Genomic DNA, 18985 nt, shown 5'->3' on the forward strand with positions numbered 1-18985 from the left:
ACGGACTTTGTGTTCACAAAGCCTTGCAAGAACTGGGGAAATGTATCTCAAAAGAGAAGCCCATGATGGGGAGGGGACTGCACCAAGACCGAGCAGTAGTCAGTGACCTCTCAGTGATGAGAATGTGGTGCTTTCTAATGTCTTCTTATATTGTTGATTCCTAATTTGTCTACAAAGAACATACATCCTCATATAATAAAAGAGGTTGAAAACAAATCATATTTATCTAGGATCTCATTTTAACCCTTCCATCTTCATGATATCTTCTCTGATATCTTTCTTGCTCTGATTTCTTACAAGAATCAGAATTTCACAGACATAGCCTGACACATTCAACAGGTTAGTGCTTCTTCAGCCTAACTTATCTCCCTTCCTACCTACCCCAGGGCCCCCAGTTTTGAGTCCAAAGAGCTAAAATAATAAGTGCTTGCTGGCCACTGGCTCCTTTGCCCACTGATCCCCATTCTGTGTCCAAGGACAAACTTAGGTCTCTTGTGAGACCCAATTCCATGCGAGGAAGTGAAGAGACTAGAGCCCTTATACACTGCTGGTGGAAAGGTCAGAGGGTGAACCACTATGGAAAACAGTATGGACTTATTTAAAAAATTAAAAATAGGGGACACCTGGGTGGCTCTGTGAGTTAAGGGTCTGGCTCTTCATTTGGGCTCAGGTCATGATCTCACAGCTGTGAGATTGAGCCCCTTGTCAGGCTCCAAGCTGGGCATAGAGCCTGCTTAAGATTCATTTTCTCATATTCTCTCATTCTCTCATTCTCTCTCTCTCTCTCTCTCTCCCCCCCTCCTTACCCCTTTCCCTCTGACCCTCCCCCACTTATACTCACTCTCTCAAAAAAAAAAAAATTAAAAATGGGATTACGTGCCATATGATATAGCAATTTCACTTCTAGATATACACCCAAAAGAACTGAAAGCAGGGACTCAAGAAGGTATTTTCATACCCATAGCACCATCATTCACAACAGCCAAAAGGTTGAAGCAACCCAAGTGTCCATCAACAAATGAATGGATAAAACGAAATGTGGCACCTACATGCAATGGAATATCATTTAGCCTTAAAAAGGATGGAAAATCTGGGGTGCCTGGTGGCTCAGTCAGTTAAGTGTCCGACTTGGGCTCGGGTCATGATCTCATGTTCTGTGGGTTCAAGCACCGTGTCAGGCTCTGTGCTGACAGCTCAGAGCCTGGAGCCTGCTTTAGATTGTGTGTTTCCCTCTCTCTCTGCCCCTCCCTTGCTTGCACTCTTTCTCTCAAAAATAAAATAAACATTAAAAAATTTAAAAAAAAGAATGGAAAATCTGACACATGCTACAACACGCATGAACCTTAAATACGTTATGCTGAGTGACATAAGCCTGTCACAGAAGAACAGATACTCTATGATCCCACTTAAATAAGGTACCCACAGAAGCCAAATTCATAGGCAGAAAGTAGAATGGTGTTTGTCAGGGGCCAGGTGAGGGAGGTATGGGGAGCTGTTAACAGGTACAGAGTTTCAGTTTTGCAAGATGAAAAAAAGTTCTGGAGATGGATAGTGGTGGTGGTTTGCACCACAACGTGAATGGTTAAAATGGTCAGTTTTATACTATGTATATTTTACCACAAGTAAAATAATTAATTATTTAGTTAGTTAATTGAAGAGCTAAGACCCAGCCCCAGTGGCTTCCCCCACGGGGCCAGCTGCGTTCTGAGGCTGCTGTCCTCATGGCACTGGGCTCGGCCCGGCCTCACTGGTGAGGCCCAGATATTCCCTGAGGGGCAAGCGTGGTGTCTTTTCTGTCTACTCTTAGTCACGCCTGGCAAAGAGTGGCAGCACAATAAATGTGGAATGAATGAGATAATAATATAAAGGCCACCTCTGTCTATAACTGGTATAACGTAGAGCTCAGAATACTTTTCTTAATATCAGGTTGGAGACAGGAACGCTAGGTGTTTACAGAACCATCCCTCATGTGGTCGGTTGCCGGGAATATGACTGGAGGTAAACATTTTCCCTCTCTGCCCACAGGGTGCACAATCCACCCACAGGTATCTGAGCATCACGGACGTTGTCGTGAGGCCATTACAATTCACAGCCATGCTGCAGCTGAGCCAGACACCAGAGCGACCTGGGGAACGCAGCCAAGTCCTTGAAGGAGACGGGAGAGGAGATGATAACCTTAAAAGGGGGAGGTTCAGGAGAGCCTGAGGGGAGAAGGGAAAGGAGGGGAAGTGAGTGAGAAGAGGGCAGCCTTCCCCACACCACCTCCCCCCACAACCCTGCTGTGCAGGGATGGGCATTACCTCAGTTTCACCCCTGGGTTAGCAGCTCTTCCGGCCAGGCCCGTGAGAATGAGGCTGTGATTCGAGCCAATGAGCCAAGACCCCCACACTTCATCCAGGACCCCTCCCAAGGTCCAAACAGACGGGGCCAGGTGAGGAGTGTGTTACCTCAGCTGAGGACCAGTGTCCCGGGGAGGAGTTGGCACAGACGGCAGTCTGGAATGCTCTGTGTTCCTCCCACCATCTACAACCTTTAAAACCTAAGGGCTCCAACATAAGGACAGGTCATTCAGGCGTGGAGCTGTCCTCATTCAATAGCGACCCTTAATGGAAGTGGGGAATCCTTCAGTGCCCTTCAGAATCCTTCAGGTGCTCCCTGGCTCCTGAAACATTTGGGGTATTGGTCACCTGACCTTGACTCTTGCCTGGTAGCCTGCTTCACCTCCATAGGAGGAACAGTCTATGGCTACTGCCTGGGTGGGGGGCCTGGCCAGGGACACCCCCATAAGGAGTGAGTGTTAGGGCCCCGTCTTACAGGCTCTGTTCCTTTGTGGCTTCTACCATGACAGAATAATTGAGCAGTAAGTTTTGTAACATCGATAGCCTTCAAGAATGCAAAGCCCTACTCCCATTCCTCATGTGATACGTTCCCACATTACTAATTAATCCATTGTGTAGTGCATGTCTTCCTGAAAGGAAAGTGAGCCTGCCAATATCAGAGAGGGTGTTCCTCTCAGTTCCCACTGCAATCCCTGCCTCATAGCTAAGGGTCTGTGAGTGCAGTTGGTGGTCTCCACCCATGGAAGCAGAGGAAAACATCCCCTGAATGGATGAGTGAGGGGACACCACTATTCCCCTTTACAGACGCGGAAACTGAGGCTCAGGTTAGGTGACTCATCCAAGTTCCCACAGCTATTAAGTGGCAGAGCAGGGTGTGACCCAGGCTGCTCAACACAGACACTCATCTTGCTTCACAACGGTGACCTCTTGGCGAGGGCAATCTGGTGGCACATGAGCTCTGACAACATCTGTACGCTTACTGCAACCCACGGGGATGTGCCTTCCCCTGCCGTGAGCTTCTAGGGCTGGCCCCTTCCTCCACCCTCACTGTCTCTCCTCCAAGGCAGAGCACTGGGACCCCCCAGCCCAGGGCTGTCTCTGCTGGCATGTGCTGGAGGCCTAGGATGGCACAGCCCCCCTCTGCTGGCTGCAGGAGAGGCAGGCATCTGGGGAGAGGACGGTGAGGAGGGTTCTCAAGCCACTGATCTGACACCCAGCAAGGGCCCCAGCCCCACCGACCAGTCCAGCTAGAGGGGTTAACACATCTCCATCCGTCACCACATGAAAGACGGGAGAGGTTGGGGGCTCCAGGGAACGGGTCTCCAAGGGTCCTTGGCCTCTGGCCCACCTCAATGCATAGCCAGCACCAAAGCACCTGACAGCCTCCTGGCAATCCCAGGAGCGACTTTTGTGCTGGGGGCCAGGAAAGGGTGAGGCCACAGAGAGTGGTGGGGGCCTGTTGTCACCCCTTCCTGCCCAGGCCAAACTCTCCCCACCCATTAGTCTCTTCCCCTTCCGTAGATCCAGGCCCAGCCTGTCACACCGCAGGGTTGATTTATTTTTCTTGTGGCCTTGCTCTCGGAGGGGCTAGAGGGCAGCCCGTCGTCACCCTCTCTAAATATTACCACTCTGCAGAGAATTGACAAGCGTGACTCCTCACCCCTCCACTCTCCAGCTAGAGAATCCCCAGGCCTTTCTTTGTTGATAGGAGTGCGATAATAATCATAATAGCAGTACCAACAATAATAGCTGTTCCCAATTACTGAACACATGTCCTGTGCCAGACGCTGCACTAAGCGCTTTCCTCACACGATTTCATTTGCTTTTCACAACCCTATGAGGTAAGTATTCTTGCTGCCCTACCATGTAGATGAGGAGACTGACGTTCACAGCATCAGTACCTATAACTTGCCCTGGTCACATGGCCACGAACAGCAGAGCTCGGGTGACTCGCAGGGCTGCCTGACCCCACGCCTAATCACTGTGCCATGAGCCCAGCCCCAAAGTGCCCTTCTACACTATGATGTCATCCCTCCACCTACTACTCAACCCCCAATCTGAGTCAAAGGTTCAACCCAAAAGAGAGACCAAGCGTGCAATGTGTTTCCATCAAGAGCTGCAGCCAGGGTTTGCTAATGGAACAAGAAACAGGGCTCCCGCGAGGTATTTGCATATGATTGCTTGTGGCTGGCCTCGGATGTGTACCAGCCACAACTAGCCTGGCAATTTCAGAGTCAGAATTATGTCTGTCCCTATAAAAAGGGCGGCATCTTGATTTTTCTCTCCTTTTATCTCTTTCCTGCTTGCTGTCATTGATCCTCCGCACGTCCTAAAACAGAAATACCCCCGTTGTGGCTGCAGGTCTGATTCTTGCCACATGGACACTGACGTTCCAGCCACTTTGTGATTAGAGTACTATTCTTTTTTTATTTCAATGTTTACTTATTTTTGAGAGAAAGAAAGAGCGTGTATACACATGTGAGAGTGGGGGAGGGGCAGAGGGAGAGGGGACAGAGGATCTGAAATGGGCTCTGCACTGACAGCAGTGAGCCTGATGCGGGGCTTGAGCTCACAAGCTGTGAGATCATGACCTGAACCAAAGCTGGACACTCAACCAACTGAGCCACACAGGCGTCCCTAGAGTACTAGTCTTTTACCCATCCAAAGTCAAGCCTCTGTGGGAGTGGAAGGGTGAGGGCGATGTCACCCCAGGGGTGGGCCACTCTCTGTGGTGGTGGAAGAGGCATGAGTCAGCCCCTCTGACCAAACCCCCTTGCTGGAGGGATAGGGGCCCAAAGCCACTGAGAGGAGGAGATGAGTGGGCAAGGTGCTGGGCAGAGATGCAGAGGTGGCCGGATGTGTTAACCAAGTCAGGCTGAGAATCTATGCCTTCAATGCCAAACTGTTTCTGAGCACTAAATTTTCCTCATTCCCTTCGTGTTCTACCTTATATTTGAGTGGAATCTGCCGAAAGCACTGCCACACTGAGAACAGTCAAAGAAAGCACCCTTTGTCCAAGCTGTGCTTGGAAGGACGCCAGGGCCAGTGAGATGGTGAAGACAGGATCAAGAGAGAAAATCCCAGAAACAGGGAGCTCAGGGCTTTATATGTGCTAGAACCACTAGGCAGGTTACTCCTTCCCAACCTGATTTGGGCTTCTGGGATTTGTTCTAATAGGGAAGGCTCTTTCTTTACATGTCATAGAGTCCCCAGATCTCAGGGGTTTCGATCACACAGGAAAGGCCCATGGTGGGTACACACACACACACACACACACATGCTAGAAACCAAACCTCCTTCCTCTCTCTCTTCTGAGTCTCCTCTTGGCTTGGGGGCTCCCTGACTCCTTCCCACAAACCCTCATACACACTCCTTTCTCCTAAGCATATAAAAAACCCCTAGTCAGGCTTGGTAAGAACTCTGATACCAAAAAGCTTTCTGGAGACAGTTGTCCTAATTAACCAGCTCTGTGATCTTAGACAAATTAATCTCTGTGCCTCAGTTTCCTATAAAATGGAGATAATAATAGCACCAACCTCTTATATTGTGAGGACTCCGTGAATATAGTAAAGCATTGACCAGTGTGTGAGTTAAAGAAGGCACTATACAAGTTTAACTACTGTTGTTACCAATTATTCCACCTTGTGGGTCAGAGATGGGTGTGAGAAGAAGTGGGAAAACAGTATGTCAGCAAGACCTACCAAGTCCTGGGCCCCACTTCTCTCTCTGAGCTTTGGGACACCTCCTGAGCAGACTTGGGGGGGGTACTCAGCCATAGGCAGCCTTCTTCCTGCCGCTGTCTATGCTCTCCCTTCCTGACAGTGGAGCATGGGTGGGCTTCAGGGGGATTGGGGTACCCCCAAAATGGGGACAAAAGTGTTGTTCCGGTACCTTTTTCTCCCAAAGGTTTTGAGTCTGTTTTGGAAGATGGATACAGGACGCATGGGCAGGAACAGCGGTCTTGGATTCCAGGGCACACTTGGGAACTGGACAATTCTGCCTGAACTTCTGACAATTTCTACAGGAAAACACAGTGCCTGCCCCGCCCCCGTGGCCATCAACCTCACCTTGAAAGGACGTATATTTGTGTGTGTGTGTGTGTGTGTGTGCATGCACAGTAATTCATACTATCCCATTTAATCCCTTTATGAAAACTCAGCCCAAGCCTCAAAAGGTTCCCTCTACACCAGCCTTGGAAGACTTGTGGGGCCCAGGAAAACCTGCCCAGGGAGAAAGTAACTCTCTCAAAGGCAAACACAGTAGCTCCTTTTCTGGGCATATGGGAGGATTACTGGGCTCTCCAGGAAGCCATGCTGGATGAAGGCCACTGTATCGCTTCATGTCCCCATGGAACTCATAAGCAGATTTTGCACTCTATTAGTCTACATCTGTTTGCACGTCTCTGCTGCCGGCAGCTTCTGTCTAGAGAAGTGGCAAATGTACAGTAAAAGGGGCATGGGCTTTGGGGCAGGCCAACCTAGATGTACCTCAGCTTTGCCACTCCTCGCTGAGTGACCCTGGGTGAGGGTCTTAGCCATTCCAAGCTAAGTCTCTAAACGAGGGATGCTGATAAGGGTCCCCACCTTGCTGCATGGTCAGGATGATTAGCAATAGATGGGTAATGGCTGGTTTAGTGCCTGACATACACTGGCTTAGAAGGCATGGAAGCTGCTAGATGGTGATGAAGGTTGAGACGATGATGGTGATATGTGGGTCCTAAGTCTGCTTTCTGTCTTCCTTGTTAGGCTAGGAATTTCCCCAACAGCTGGTGTTATTGCTTTCTCCTTTCTCCTCCTTCCTTCTATATCTTCTCCCTGCAGCTTCACCTCCAACCTGTAGGGGTATGGTGCGGCCAGGGCGCCCCAGACAACACACACCCCAAAGCCACAGACCACCCTGTTGGGCTGTGCTCCCTTGAAGGGGAGGAGGTAGGGATGTTATCTCCCTGGGGGATCAGTCCTTCCACCCCCAGCCTCACCCCCCAGCCTCATTCTTACCTCACGTTGTCATGTTTCTGGATGTAAATCTTATGGAACATCATATCCTCCTGCTTGGCATTGATGTCTGCTTTCATCTCCATGGCAACATGACGGGGCAGGACAGACAGTAGGAGCCGCTCCTGGGGAGGGAAGCACATGCTTTTGTCATAGCTCCTTCCACCTACCTGGGTCCCCACCTGCAAAGTCCTAGAAAACCTCTCAGGTCACCTGAAATCCACGGAGCTAACACCTGTGTGGGGGTGGGGTCATGCCCCCAGGGTTACTTGAATCCTGTCTCCCTGGGTGACCTCCTGGTTTTTCTGTGCACATACTTGGGGAAGAGCCCTCCTGGTAAACCTGTAGTACTGAGCCCCCTGGCATCCTGGAGGTCACCTGAGACTCTATGTGTCCTCGTGCAAATTACTGAACCTCTCTGAGCCTCAGGTTCCTCATCTATAAATAGGGATGAGGTCGTTGAGAGCATTAAATGAGATTCATTCAATTAGTCATCAAATATTTACTGAGCACCTATCATGCTGGGCGCCAGGAGTTGTAACTGTGAGTGAGACAGGCAAGGTTCCTCCTTCACAAAGCTCCCAGTCTCATGGGGGTGTGGGGTACTCTGCGGCACCGAGCAGGGGTACCTGACCCGGGCTGGGGAGAATGGGGTGGCCAGAGAAGGCTTCGTGGGGACCAGAAGGAGAAGGTTGGAAGTGCTCCATTTCTACACAGGGGAGAGTAACCCAGAAGAGAGGGGAAATCACGCTGACTGACAAACTGAGAGAAGAGGTGGGAGAGAAGCAGGGAGAGGGGCCAGGGCCACACAATGGAGGGGAGGGTCATGTGGGGCCCCGATAGGGTCTGGACTTGGCCTCCCTTCTGCGTCCTCCTCCCAGGCCCTCAGCTGTGGAGCTGAGCACGACGCAGCAGCATCCTCGGGGGTATCTCATTGCATGCTCCCAGCACGCCCTGCATTGAAATCTGTGCTCTGCTCCAAACACAAAGAACCACGGGAAGCTTCCCAAGCTGCTGGTGGTGTTTTCTTGCCTTTGCACACAATCTCCTCAGCTAGACTCACCATCCTCACATATGGCTGGTAGCCCTCCTTCAGGCTTCCCCCCTTCCTGGCTCTGGCAACAGCACCCCTCACCACCCAGGGCCTTCCTGCAGAATCCCTGATCACTCGGGGTTTTGGTGATTTGTTAACAGGGTCTCCCTGTAGCAATGAGATACCCCGAGGATGGGGCTGTGTTGTGCTCAGCTCCACAGCTGATGGCCTGCGTGCGGCCTGGAAAACACTGTTAATCTAGCAAGGGTGCTCTCTGTGGGTTAGCTTGGTCTCCCTGAGCATCAGTGGACATGGCCACTGAAGGCTACCTCCTATTTACTGAACTCTCAGTAAATGGTTACTGGTGACAAAAACAAAATAAAGAGCAATTCTGTGGAAATCCAAGACAGCTGGGAGAAAGTGTGCTACATATGGTTTATATCCATGAAAGATCTTCCTACAACTATAACCACTTCTGGGGCTGAGGGTCAGGAAGGTGGGGGGAGGGGTGTTGGGGAACAGTTCTGAGTCCCATTATCAGGTGGCACCGAGGAGTGTTCCCAAGGACCCAAGGGCGGGGGAAGGCCCGAGAGCCACAAGGCTCTGGCTGGGTGAGGAGTACCCGCCCCCAGTAAGTACGCCTCTCCTCCCTGGTATCTTGGCTCAGAACATGGTAAAGCAAATAGATTTTCTCTCACAAATCCCTGTGGATTTGCTGGAATGTCCAGCCTGTCCAGGGCTAGTGCAAGTAAACGGTGATGAGCTATAAAATGTTCTTTTTACTGGAGAAGGGACAAGGTCCAGGAGTGAGAAGGGACACTTCCTAACACAAAAAGGGACGGATCTCTGGCAAGAGATGCCAGAGCCTGGAACTGGGATGAGAGAGGGGGCCATTGAGGCGCGTAGGGGCCTCCAGTAGGTTGCAGAAGTGCAGCAAGCGTGTCAGACAAAGACAGTGGGAGGACTCAGGGACACTGCTGAGCATGGGTCTCATTCAAGAGCTGGACCAGGAGTTCAGACAGGGCCAAAAGAATGCCTAGGGCAAGCCAGGCTGCTGACTGGACAGCATGAGCTGGGGACCTGGCAGGACACAACGGCCACAGCGGCAGGGCTGGACAGGAAGCAGGGATAGGCAGCGACTCGCGGGGGCGGGGAGGAATGGTGCCAGAGCATCACCCCCTTACTCAGCCATCCAGATACGTCCAGCCTGTGCCACTAACTGTTCAGGATGCATCCAGATGGAGTCAGAGACCCTCTCACACTGTGGTCAAAGGGCACTTGGGACGTCCACAGCACACGCTCTGTGCCAGCGAGGAGGGTGCAGGGGACTACCGCTGTCTAGGCCTTTGTCTCCCTTATCCCCAAGCTCGAAGGCAGCAGGACTCCATTCAGCTTGCTGGGTAGGCACAAACATAAGAAGAGAGGAGAACCTGCTTTGGAGTAACCTCATCTCTAACAACTACAACTGGTACAAGTCTAGTGGGGGCCCCCGTCACCCTGCTGACCTGCCCACACGCTCCCCTGGGGTCACATGGTCCCATCTCTGGAGCTCCTGCCTGAGAGCTTTTCAGCTCCATTGTGGCCCAGGGTCCCCAGACCTCATCTGGTTCACACGCAGGAGATGACACAATGGTCCTGAACCCCAAACAGGATGCCACACAGCCAGGAGGGGAACGCTGACCAGCCCTCAGTCCTTGCCCTGCCCTTACCCAAGAGAGCACACAGGGGCAGGACACTCTGCCCCAGTGCTCACTCGGAGAAGTCCTGCAAGTCTCTGGCCCACGTGAGTGGCTTACTTCCCTCCCAAAAGTTCTCTGAGGATAAGGTTTAGGGTGAGACGACCATCATCCTTTCTCTGAACCAACCAAAGCCCAGAACTCAGCACAGAGGACGTGCCTGGCGAGGGTGTCCCAGGGGTTGACAGCTCTCCCTTCTCTCCTCTCTCATGGGGAAGCACCTGAACCCCAGGTGGGAATGCTGATGCAGACGCTCCTTCACCTCATCAGCACTGGGGAGAGGTGGAGGGTGCTTTTCTGTGCCCAGGGCCTGGGCTGCCTGGCTTCTTTGCAGTCCACAGGGGAACACTGAGGAGGCAGTGGGCAAGGGCTGGGGTAGAGCTCTTTCTCCAAAGTCTCCCTAGAGCATGCCCACAGAGCCGGAAATGCTAGGCTCCCTCCAGGGAAAACATTCCCCTCTGGCTGGGTCCCTGCCTGGAAGACAGGGCAGGGCAGCTACAAGGAGCTGAGCTGGGGGGGGGGGCAGCTGGGCTAAGGGGGGTCCTGGGCCTGTGCTCCCTGTAGCCACGAAAGGACAAGAGGGCCCTACTCACCTGTTGCTGGTTCTCCCGTTGTGAGTGGAGCCGTGCCTGGATGCACTCCCGGGTTTCCTGGAAGGCCTGTCTCTGAGAGACCTCAGCCGGGTAGTGGGTGCAGACACCCACGATGTTGGTGCAGGAGAAAATGAGGACATTGGAGACAAGCTGCAGAGGGAGAGATGAAGACACCGAGCTCAGGCCTGGAGCTCCAACCAGTCACTGGAGCCCCAACCCTGACCCTCCGGCCCCCAAGCATAGGGCCCCCAGCCTCCACATTAGCAAAAACCACCTAGCTGTGAGCAAACCAATGCCAAGGACACCCACCCATGGCTGACCACAGGGAGTAGCCAAGCATAATAGGTCAGGCTCTCTGACTTCCTCAAAGGCCAAAACTTGGCTGGCCTGTGACAGGTTATGGCCCTAAGGAACTGAGTCTCTGAATAATCATACTGAACGTGTCCATAGCCCCAGCGCTGAAAAGGTTGGGGATACTGGTGATGCTGTGATGGAGCTGTGTATTGTGGGAGGTGGCAGGGGCATCGCAAGAAAGGTTCCATAAGCATTGTGAGATTTCTTTTTTTGAAAGTGCGATAAAGTCCAGGGCAGGACAAAGGGCTACCCTTTGGCAGAGAATCCTTAGCTTATTATTATTTTTATATTAGCTTATTATTCCCCAGGGATCAACTGCGATGAAGCACGCACTTGCTGGCTACCCATGAGATACCCAGCACTGTGCTAAATCCCCTGGGAAATGAGAGACGGATAAGGACCCCAGCCAGTAGGGATCAGTGTCAATGGCTGGTCTCATCTCCTCTTCCTCGGCTTCCATTCCTTCTCTGCACCAGCACCACAGCCCTCTGACAACTCCACCATACCAGCTGGAGAGCATCCACCATCACCCTCTGCTCCTCACTAATGCCCTTCTCCGTGCTGAGATATGTGTGTGGAAAAATACTACTGCCCCTCAGGTCACAGAGACAAGGTTGGAATTCTTTGGAAAGGAATATTTACTGAAAAGTGAAGAGAAAGCAAAACACAACACTACACACCCCACGAAAGCAAGTTTCACAGCACATTTCAGATCCTGGCAATGGTGCTGCTGAGACAAATTTTTTCTTGGTAGGTACAGCTCCTGGGCCATCTAGGTAAACTAATCCTGGTCCTGCCCTGGCCTTAGGCCACACAGGACAGAAGCCATGCAAAGATGCTCAGGCTTCTAGGACTCCATCCCTCCCTTGAAAAACTTAATTCTTAGTCTCAACTACAGAAGGGGTAACCCTAATTGGCCCTCAAACCTTCCGTTATAGTTCCAGAAGCCCTCTGGGACTTCAGGTGCCTGGCGGTGACCTGGCAGACAGCCCTCCATACTCTTCTTCCAGGGTCCTCTTTGTCCACTGGATCCTAGAATTCCTGTCCTTGACTCAGGTCTGCATTCCACCTGAAGGCTTTCCCCACCCCAGCTCTGAGGTACTCTGACCTCTACCCGGGGTCCTCAGCCAGCTTAGGCCTGGAGGCCATGTGGGCTCATGCGGGATGTGGTGCCATGTTTCCCTGGAGACATCCTTTATCGTGACTGTCCCAATCCATGAACAGAAAGAGACTCTCTTTCCTGTCTCAAAGTCCTGCTCTCTCCTTGGCTACACAATAAATTCTGGTTTCCTGGCTGAAGGACATTATAAGCTCCCCTCAACCACCTCCTGGATATCTTCCAGATGCTTCCTGGATGTGCCTTCAGGGAAAGGGCAAACTCAGATTACCAGCTCCACCAACTCTTATGTTGACTCACAACTCCCCCAAACCCCATCCCAAACCCATCCATCTCAGAATCCTACCATTGTCATTTCATGTAAAAACATGGCAGAGAAAAACACAACCTACTTATCACAAGGAAAGAAAACCCCTGCTCTACAGAAGCTTACAATCCAGGTGAAGAGATAAGTGGTCAAGACTGACAAAGAACCAGTGATAGGAAACAGAAACTGCCTCACACTAAGCAAGAAGGAGACGAGGGGAGCATGGGGGGCAGGAGGACAGAGGAGGGCACACTGGGCCTGGGGTTGGAGGCATAATTGGTGAGTCTGGCAGGCATGGGAAAGCACATCCCTGGAAAGAGTATCCACTAAACTCATGTTTGTGAGGTACTCAGGGTCCTTGAATAAATAATCCAGGCTTTCTGATCCTGAAGAGAAGTCCATAGAGAGAAGATAGAGCTGGAAAGGCAGACCAGAGCCAGACTGAAGGGGCATCTGAATGTCAGGCTGAGAGGCCTAGCACAATCCTTACAAAATAGGAGCATGAAGGACTAATGAAGGAAACAACAGCAGCATGAGCACATAGCTTCAAGAAGATAACCAGGGGCGCCTGGGTGGCTTGGTCGGTTGAGTGTGTGACTCTTGGCTTTGGCTCAAGTCATGATCTCACAGTTCATGGGCTGAAGTGCAGGGCCTGCTCGTATTCTCTCTCTCCCTCTTTCTCTCTCTGCTCCTCCCACACACATGCTCTCTCTCTCAAACTTAAAAAAAAAAAAAAAAGATGACAACTCATCAAGGGTAAAAGTAATGCAGGGAGTGGGAGACGGGTCAGGAGGCTGCCACAGAAGCCCAAAGATTTATATGAGGCTGGGGGCCAGGCAAAGCAGAGCTGACTCAGAAGGAGGAGCCCCTAAGACCAGGGGATAAGGTTCAGGAAGAAATAGACTGTGGCCTACAGTAGTAACCAATGCAAGTGACTCTGAAGGAAAACCCTGAAGACATACCTCTAGGAAGTCACTGGGACCACTGAGAAAGAGATAAGGAAAAAGAATGAAATGAGGAGATGAAGGCTGAAGGCACAATCTTCAGGGAATGCTGGAGCATGTTCTTCCCTAACTAGAACATTCTCCAGCATGCTCCTTTTTGAAAGGAAAGGAAGGTACCAGACGACTAAAAATAGGAGAAAGGAAAAACTGGGAAGGAGAAGATGAGGAGCCGCCCTCAGACAGGAAATTGTATCATAATAATGCCACATGGCCAAGTGCGGTTTATCCCAGGAATGGAAGGCTGGTTCAACTTTGAAAAATCAGTGTAGGGTCACCTGGGTAGCTCAATTGGTTGAGCACCCGACTTCAGCTCAGGTCATGATCTCCCAGTTCGTGAGTTCGGGCTTGCTAATGTCAGCTAAGAGGCTGCTGCAGATCCTCTATCCCCCTCGCTGTCCCTCCCCCGTTTGTGCTGTCTCTCAAAAATAAACATTAAAAAACAAAAGAAAAATCAATGTCATTCACCATATTAACAGACTAAATAGAAAAAAACATATAGTTATTTCCGTAGTTACTGAAAAAATATATGGAAAAAATTCAACATCAGTGAACGATTAAGAAAGAAAAACTCAGAGCACCTGGGTGGCTCACTCATTTAAGTCTCCAACTTTGGCTCAGGTCATGATCTCACAGTTCATGGGTTCAAGCCCCATGTCAGGCTCTGTGCTGACAACTCGGGAGTCTGGAGCTTGCTTCTGATTCTGTGTTTCCCTCTCTGCCCCTTCCCCACTCGTGCTCTCTTTCTCTCTCTCTCTCTCACACACACATACTCTCTCTCAAAAGTAAATAAACATTAAAAAAAGAAAAAAAAAGAAAAATTTGGATGCCTGGGTGACTCAGTCAGTTAAGCATTCAACTTCAGCCCAGGTCATGATCTCATGGTTCTTAAGTTTGAGCCCCATGTTGGGCTCTGTTCTAACAGCTCAGAGCCTGGAGCCTGCTTCAGATTCTATCTGTCTGTCTCTCTCTGCAACCCTTCCACTCACACTCTGTCTCTCTCTCTCTCAAAAATAAATAATCATTTTTTAAAAAATTAGGAATGGAAGGGACAGTCCTCAATCTGATCAATGGCATATGCAAAAATGTATAGTTAACATCATACTTAATAGTGAAAGACTGAATGTTTCCTGCTAAGACCAGGAACAAAGCAAGATAGTGTCCTTTCATCACTCTTATTCAGCATTGTACTGGAGGTTCTAGACAATGCAATAAGACAGGAAAAAGACAGGAAAAAGGCATACAGATTGGAAAGGAAGAAATAAAACTGTCTATATTTGCAGATGACATGATTGTGTCATGAAAATCTCCCCCAAATTCTACCAGAATTAATAAGCAAGTTTAAAAATATAAAGATACAAGATCACAGGATACCAGATCAATATATAAAAAGCAACTGCAATACTTGACAAATATTTCCTCCATAATAAAGTCAGTCAATGACTCAGTCTATTAACACACATATACACAACTGGGATAAGGCAGAGACAAGACTTAACCCAGTTGTGATAATTTGCTAAACCCATGCATCGCTTATCTTACCCAGCCGCCTTTCATTTACAAAAGAAAAAATTAATTTAAAAAAAAAGCAACTGCATTTCTATATGCAAGCAATAAACAATCAGACATGGAATCTTTTAAAGTACCATTTAAATATCACCAAATCTATGAAATATTTATGGATTAACCTAACAAAAAGATGCAAACCTGTTCACTGAAAACTATAAAACATTGATGAAAGAAATCAAAAAGACCTGAATAAATGGAGAGATATACCATGTTTCACATGTTGGAAAATTCAATGTTATTCAGATGTCAATTCTCCCCAAAATGACGTATAGCTGCAACACATTCATAATCAACATCCAAGCAAGATTGTTTTTAGAGATTAACAAATTAACAAGCTGAGTTGATAATTTATATGGAAAAGCAAAGCAACTAGAATGGCCAAAATAATTTTGAGAAAGATGTTCTAGTTGGAAGACTCCCACTACTCAATAGCAAGACTTACTATAAAGCTGCAGTAATTAAGGTAGTGCAATGCTGGCATAAGGACAGAAATACAGTTCAGTGGAATAAAATTGGGAGTCTATAAATAAGCCCTTACATTTATGGTTAGCTGATATTTGACAAGGTACCAAGACAGTTCAGTGGGGGAAAACTACTCCTTTCAGTAAATGATGCTAGGATAACTTGCTATCCATATGTAAAATAATGAAGTTGGATCCCCTACCTCACACCATATACAAAATTAACTCAAAGTGGATCAGAGACCTCAATGTAAGAGCTATAGCTATAAAACTCAGAAGAAAACATAAGAGTAAATCCTCATGACCTGGGATTAGACAATGATTTCTTAGTCATGACACCAAAAGCACAGATGACAAAAATTTAAAAAAGATCAATTACACTGTCAAAATTAAAACTTTTTGCTCTTTAAAAGGCACCATCAAGAAACTAAAAAGACAACGCACCAAATGGAAGAAAATATCTGCAAATCGTATATCATACTTTTATGTTTTACAAGTATATAAAAGCGACTAAATAAAGAAAGGACAATCTTTTCAACAAATGGTGCCAGAACAATTGGCTATCCATAGGCCTAACTCAAACCTCACAAAATACATAAAAATTTACTCAAAATGGTTCACAGGCTCAAATGCAAATCTGAAACTGTTAAACTTCTACAAGAAAACATAGGACTTAAGGTTAGGTGAAGATTTCTCAGATGCAACAGCAAAATCATGATCCGTAAAAGACATGAAATGATAAATTAAAAAATTAGATGTCATCCAAAAAACACTGGTCTTCAAAACACACTGTTAAGATAATGAAAAGACAAGTCACAGACTGGGAGAACTTATTTGTAAATCACATGTCTGATAAGAAGATTTGTACCCAGAATTCATAAAGAACTCTCAAAGTCAACAAGCAGAAAACGACCCACTTTTTAAAAGAGCAAAAGATCTGAATAGACAATTCACAAAATAAGATATAAAGATGGCAAATGAGCACACAGAAAGATGCTCAAAATCATTACCCATTAGGGAAACGCAAATTTTAAAAAAACAATGAGATACTACTAAGCACTATTAGAATGGCTAAAATTACATTTAAAAAGGAAAAGGAAAAGGAAAAAGAATTGCCACACTGGCACTGGTAAGAAAGCAGGGCAACTGCGTTCTCAGACCTTGCTATTAGAAATAAAAAGTGGTAGGGGTGCATGGGTGCCTCAGCTGGTTGAGCATCCAACTCCTGATTTCTGTTCAGGGTCATGGGCTCTGTGCAGAGCATGGAGCCTGCCTAAGATTCTCTCTCTCCCTCTTTCTCTCTCTGCCCCTCTCCCCCACTCGTACTCTCTATAAAATTAACAAGAGTTGGCATTTCTCATGAAGTTAAACACATACTTGCCATACGACCAACAACCCCACTCCTAGGTATTTGCCCAAATGAAATGAAAAGTTTTGTTCACAAAGAGACCTGTGCAGGAATGTTTATGGAGTATTATTCATCTATAAAATGGAGCGATTTAGTGATAACACACAACGTCGATGAGTCTCAAATACATTATGCTGAGTGAAAGAAGCCACACTCAAAAGGTCAGTTACATGGCATTCTAGAAAAGGCAAAACTGTAGGGACTGAAAACAGACCAGTGGTTGCCAGGGGCTGGAGGGAGAGGATGACTAAAAGGGGCAGCAGGAGGAAATCCTTCTGGGGGATGGCACGGTTCCAGATCTTGATTGTGTTGGTGGTTACACATCTGTATGCCTTTGTCAAACCCACACAACTGTATACCAGAAGGGGTGAATTCTACTGCTTGTAAATTATACTTAAAAAATAACAGGAGTAAGATGCAGGAGGGACTAAAAAAAAAGAATGGGAAAGCCAGCCAAACAGAGAAAGAGCAGCCTTCCCTCTCTGAGGCGAGAAAGAGGGGCCAGAGTCTATTTCGGGACATGACCCCGAAGGTAATTATCAACTGGCCGCTGGAGCATCTCAGTACTAATCCTCCTGGTCTCTCCTGCTGTAATCTGACTCCTCCTGCAGCCAGAAGGCCAGTAGCCACAGACGGTGCAAATCCAGGTAAAATGATGCCCAGTAACCCAATAGGGGTCCAAATGGCTTTGCTCAGCTTAGTGTGTCTCAGTGTTTCTCTCTCTCATTCACTAAACACAAAACGGGGTGAGCAGTTACAGGGTGCTGGGGTGTGGGTCAGGGGTCTTGAGCAAAGTCATTGGGAAGGATGACTGTGGCAATTTCACCTGAGAGTGAAAAAGAGATCAATGTCTGTTACACACACATACACCACTCACCAAAAAAGCAGAAATCTGCTCCCCAGTTCTCACAGGTGCTAATGCTCCTGTGCAGACACTAATGTTATGAATGGAGAGGAGACATAGTAAAATCTAATGGAATTCTGCTTAAAGCCTTCTTCTAGGAAGGAGTTTGTAGCTTAAACCTGATCTCACACCTTGAGCACAAGGGTCCAAATGCTGACTGGCTCTCTTCTCCACTAAAAACAATTTTCAATTATTGAGCCCCTTGCAGACACAGTAAAAGTATAAACCCTGTCCTTATGTAAAAGAGTTGATTAGTAAATAGGAACAGGTATCATTCACAACAGCAGGGAAGCAAGACCTAACTAAGGGTTTGTTGGTTTCCCTTGCGTGGACCTCGAGGGATATATCTAACCACACAGAACATGTGCACACTCGAGTGTTTGTGTGTGTGTGTGTGCGCACCTACAGCAGGCAGAGTAACGAGGGGACCTGACAATACAGCAAACCTCAGCCCTGGGATTCGCCTCAGCATCTGCTTTTAAAACAAGCCCGGCAGATGGTTTGGGTCCAGGTGGTCTCAGGACCACACCAGGAGAAACCCCGGGGGAGGGGAATGTTTGGAATTCTAGTCTCTGCGTGGAAACCCAGGGGAGTTGCCTATGAATATTTACAATGCTGGCGGCAGTGGTGGCGGTATTTCTAAAACCCCAGCACTTTCAGAAATCCAATCTCTTTGCTGGCTGCAGGCTGCAGGCTGCAGGTTTGATTTGGCCCAGGGTGAAGTTACAGCGCTCCGTGGTTTGTGCAGCGCCTCCTCGCGGAGGCTGACAGAACTCCCCACAGCAGACCTCCAGCGCTGCAAACACCACCGCCTCTCTGACTTTTCAGGAGGCTCCCTGGATCCGCTGCCATAGGCTTGCTACTCGCCAATCCTGGGGCAGGCGCAAGACAAAGAGGAATGGGGAATGAACAGAAGTGAAGGAAATGAGTTGGAGACGAACCCCTGGCAATTTGTTACTTTGCATGGCTTCTGTTCTGGACAAGTCAGCTTGCCTCTTGCACCACGGTTCTCAGGGTGTATCTGCTGTTGGCGGCAGTGGCAGAGGTAAGGATCAGAACACCCCAAGGAACCAGATTTGGTGATGGGGGGAATGAGATGTTCAGTTAAATGTGAAATTTCAAATAAAAAATAAAAAAAAAATTTAGTATAAGTATGTCCCATGCAGTAT

At 48.5% G+C, this 18985-nt stretch overlaps 1 protein-coding gene across 2 annotated transcripts in view; it reads right to left on the reverse strand.

Annotated features, from left to right (window-relative positions):
* Nucleotides 1-18985, reverse strand: part of ADCY5 (adenylate cyclase 5) — a 146313-nt gene that overhangs the window by 48278 nt on the left and 79050 nt on the right. For both annotated transcript variants that reach the window (XM_015544794.2, XM_042998281.1), the window contains exons 2-3: nt 10696-10845; nt 7337-7458 (exon numbers count right to left, since the gene is read on the reverse strand). In XM_015544794.2, the coding sequence (XP_015400280.2) occupies nt 7337-7458; nt 10696-10845 (272 nt within the window). The remainder of the gene's footprint in view (nt 1-7336; nt 7459-10695; nt 10846-18985) is intronic.

The sequence above is a fragment of the Panthera tigris genome, chromosome C2 (assembly GCF_018350195.1).
Source record: "Panthera tigris isolate Pti1 chromosome C2, P.tigris_Pti1_mat1.1, whole genome shotgun sequence".
Lineage (NCBI taxonomy): Eukaryota > Metazoa > Chordata > Mammalia > Carnivora > Felidae > Panthera > Panthera tigris.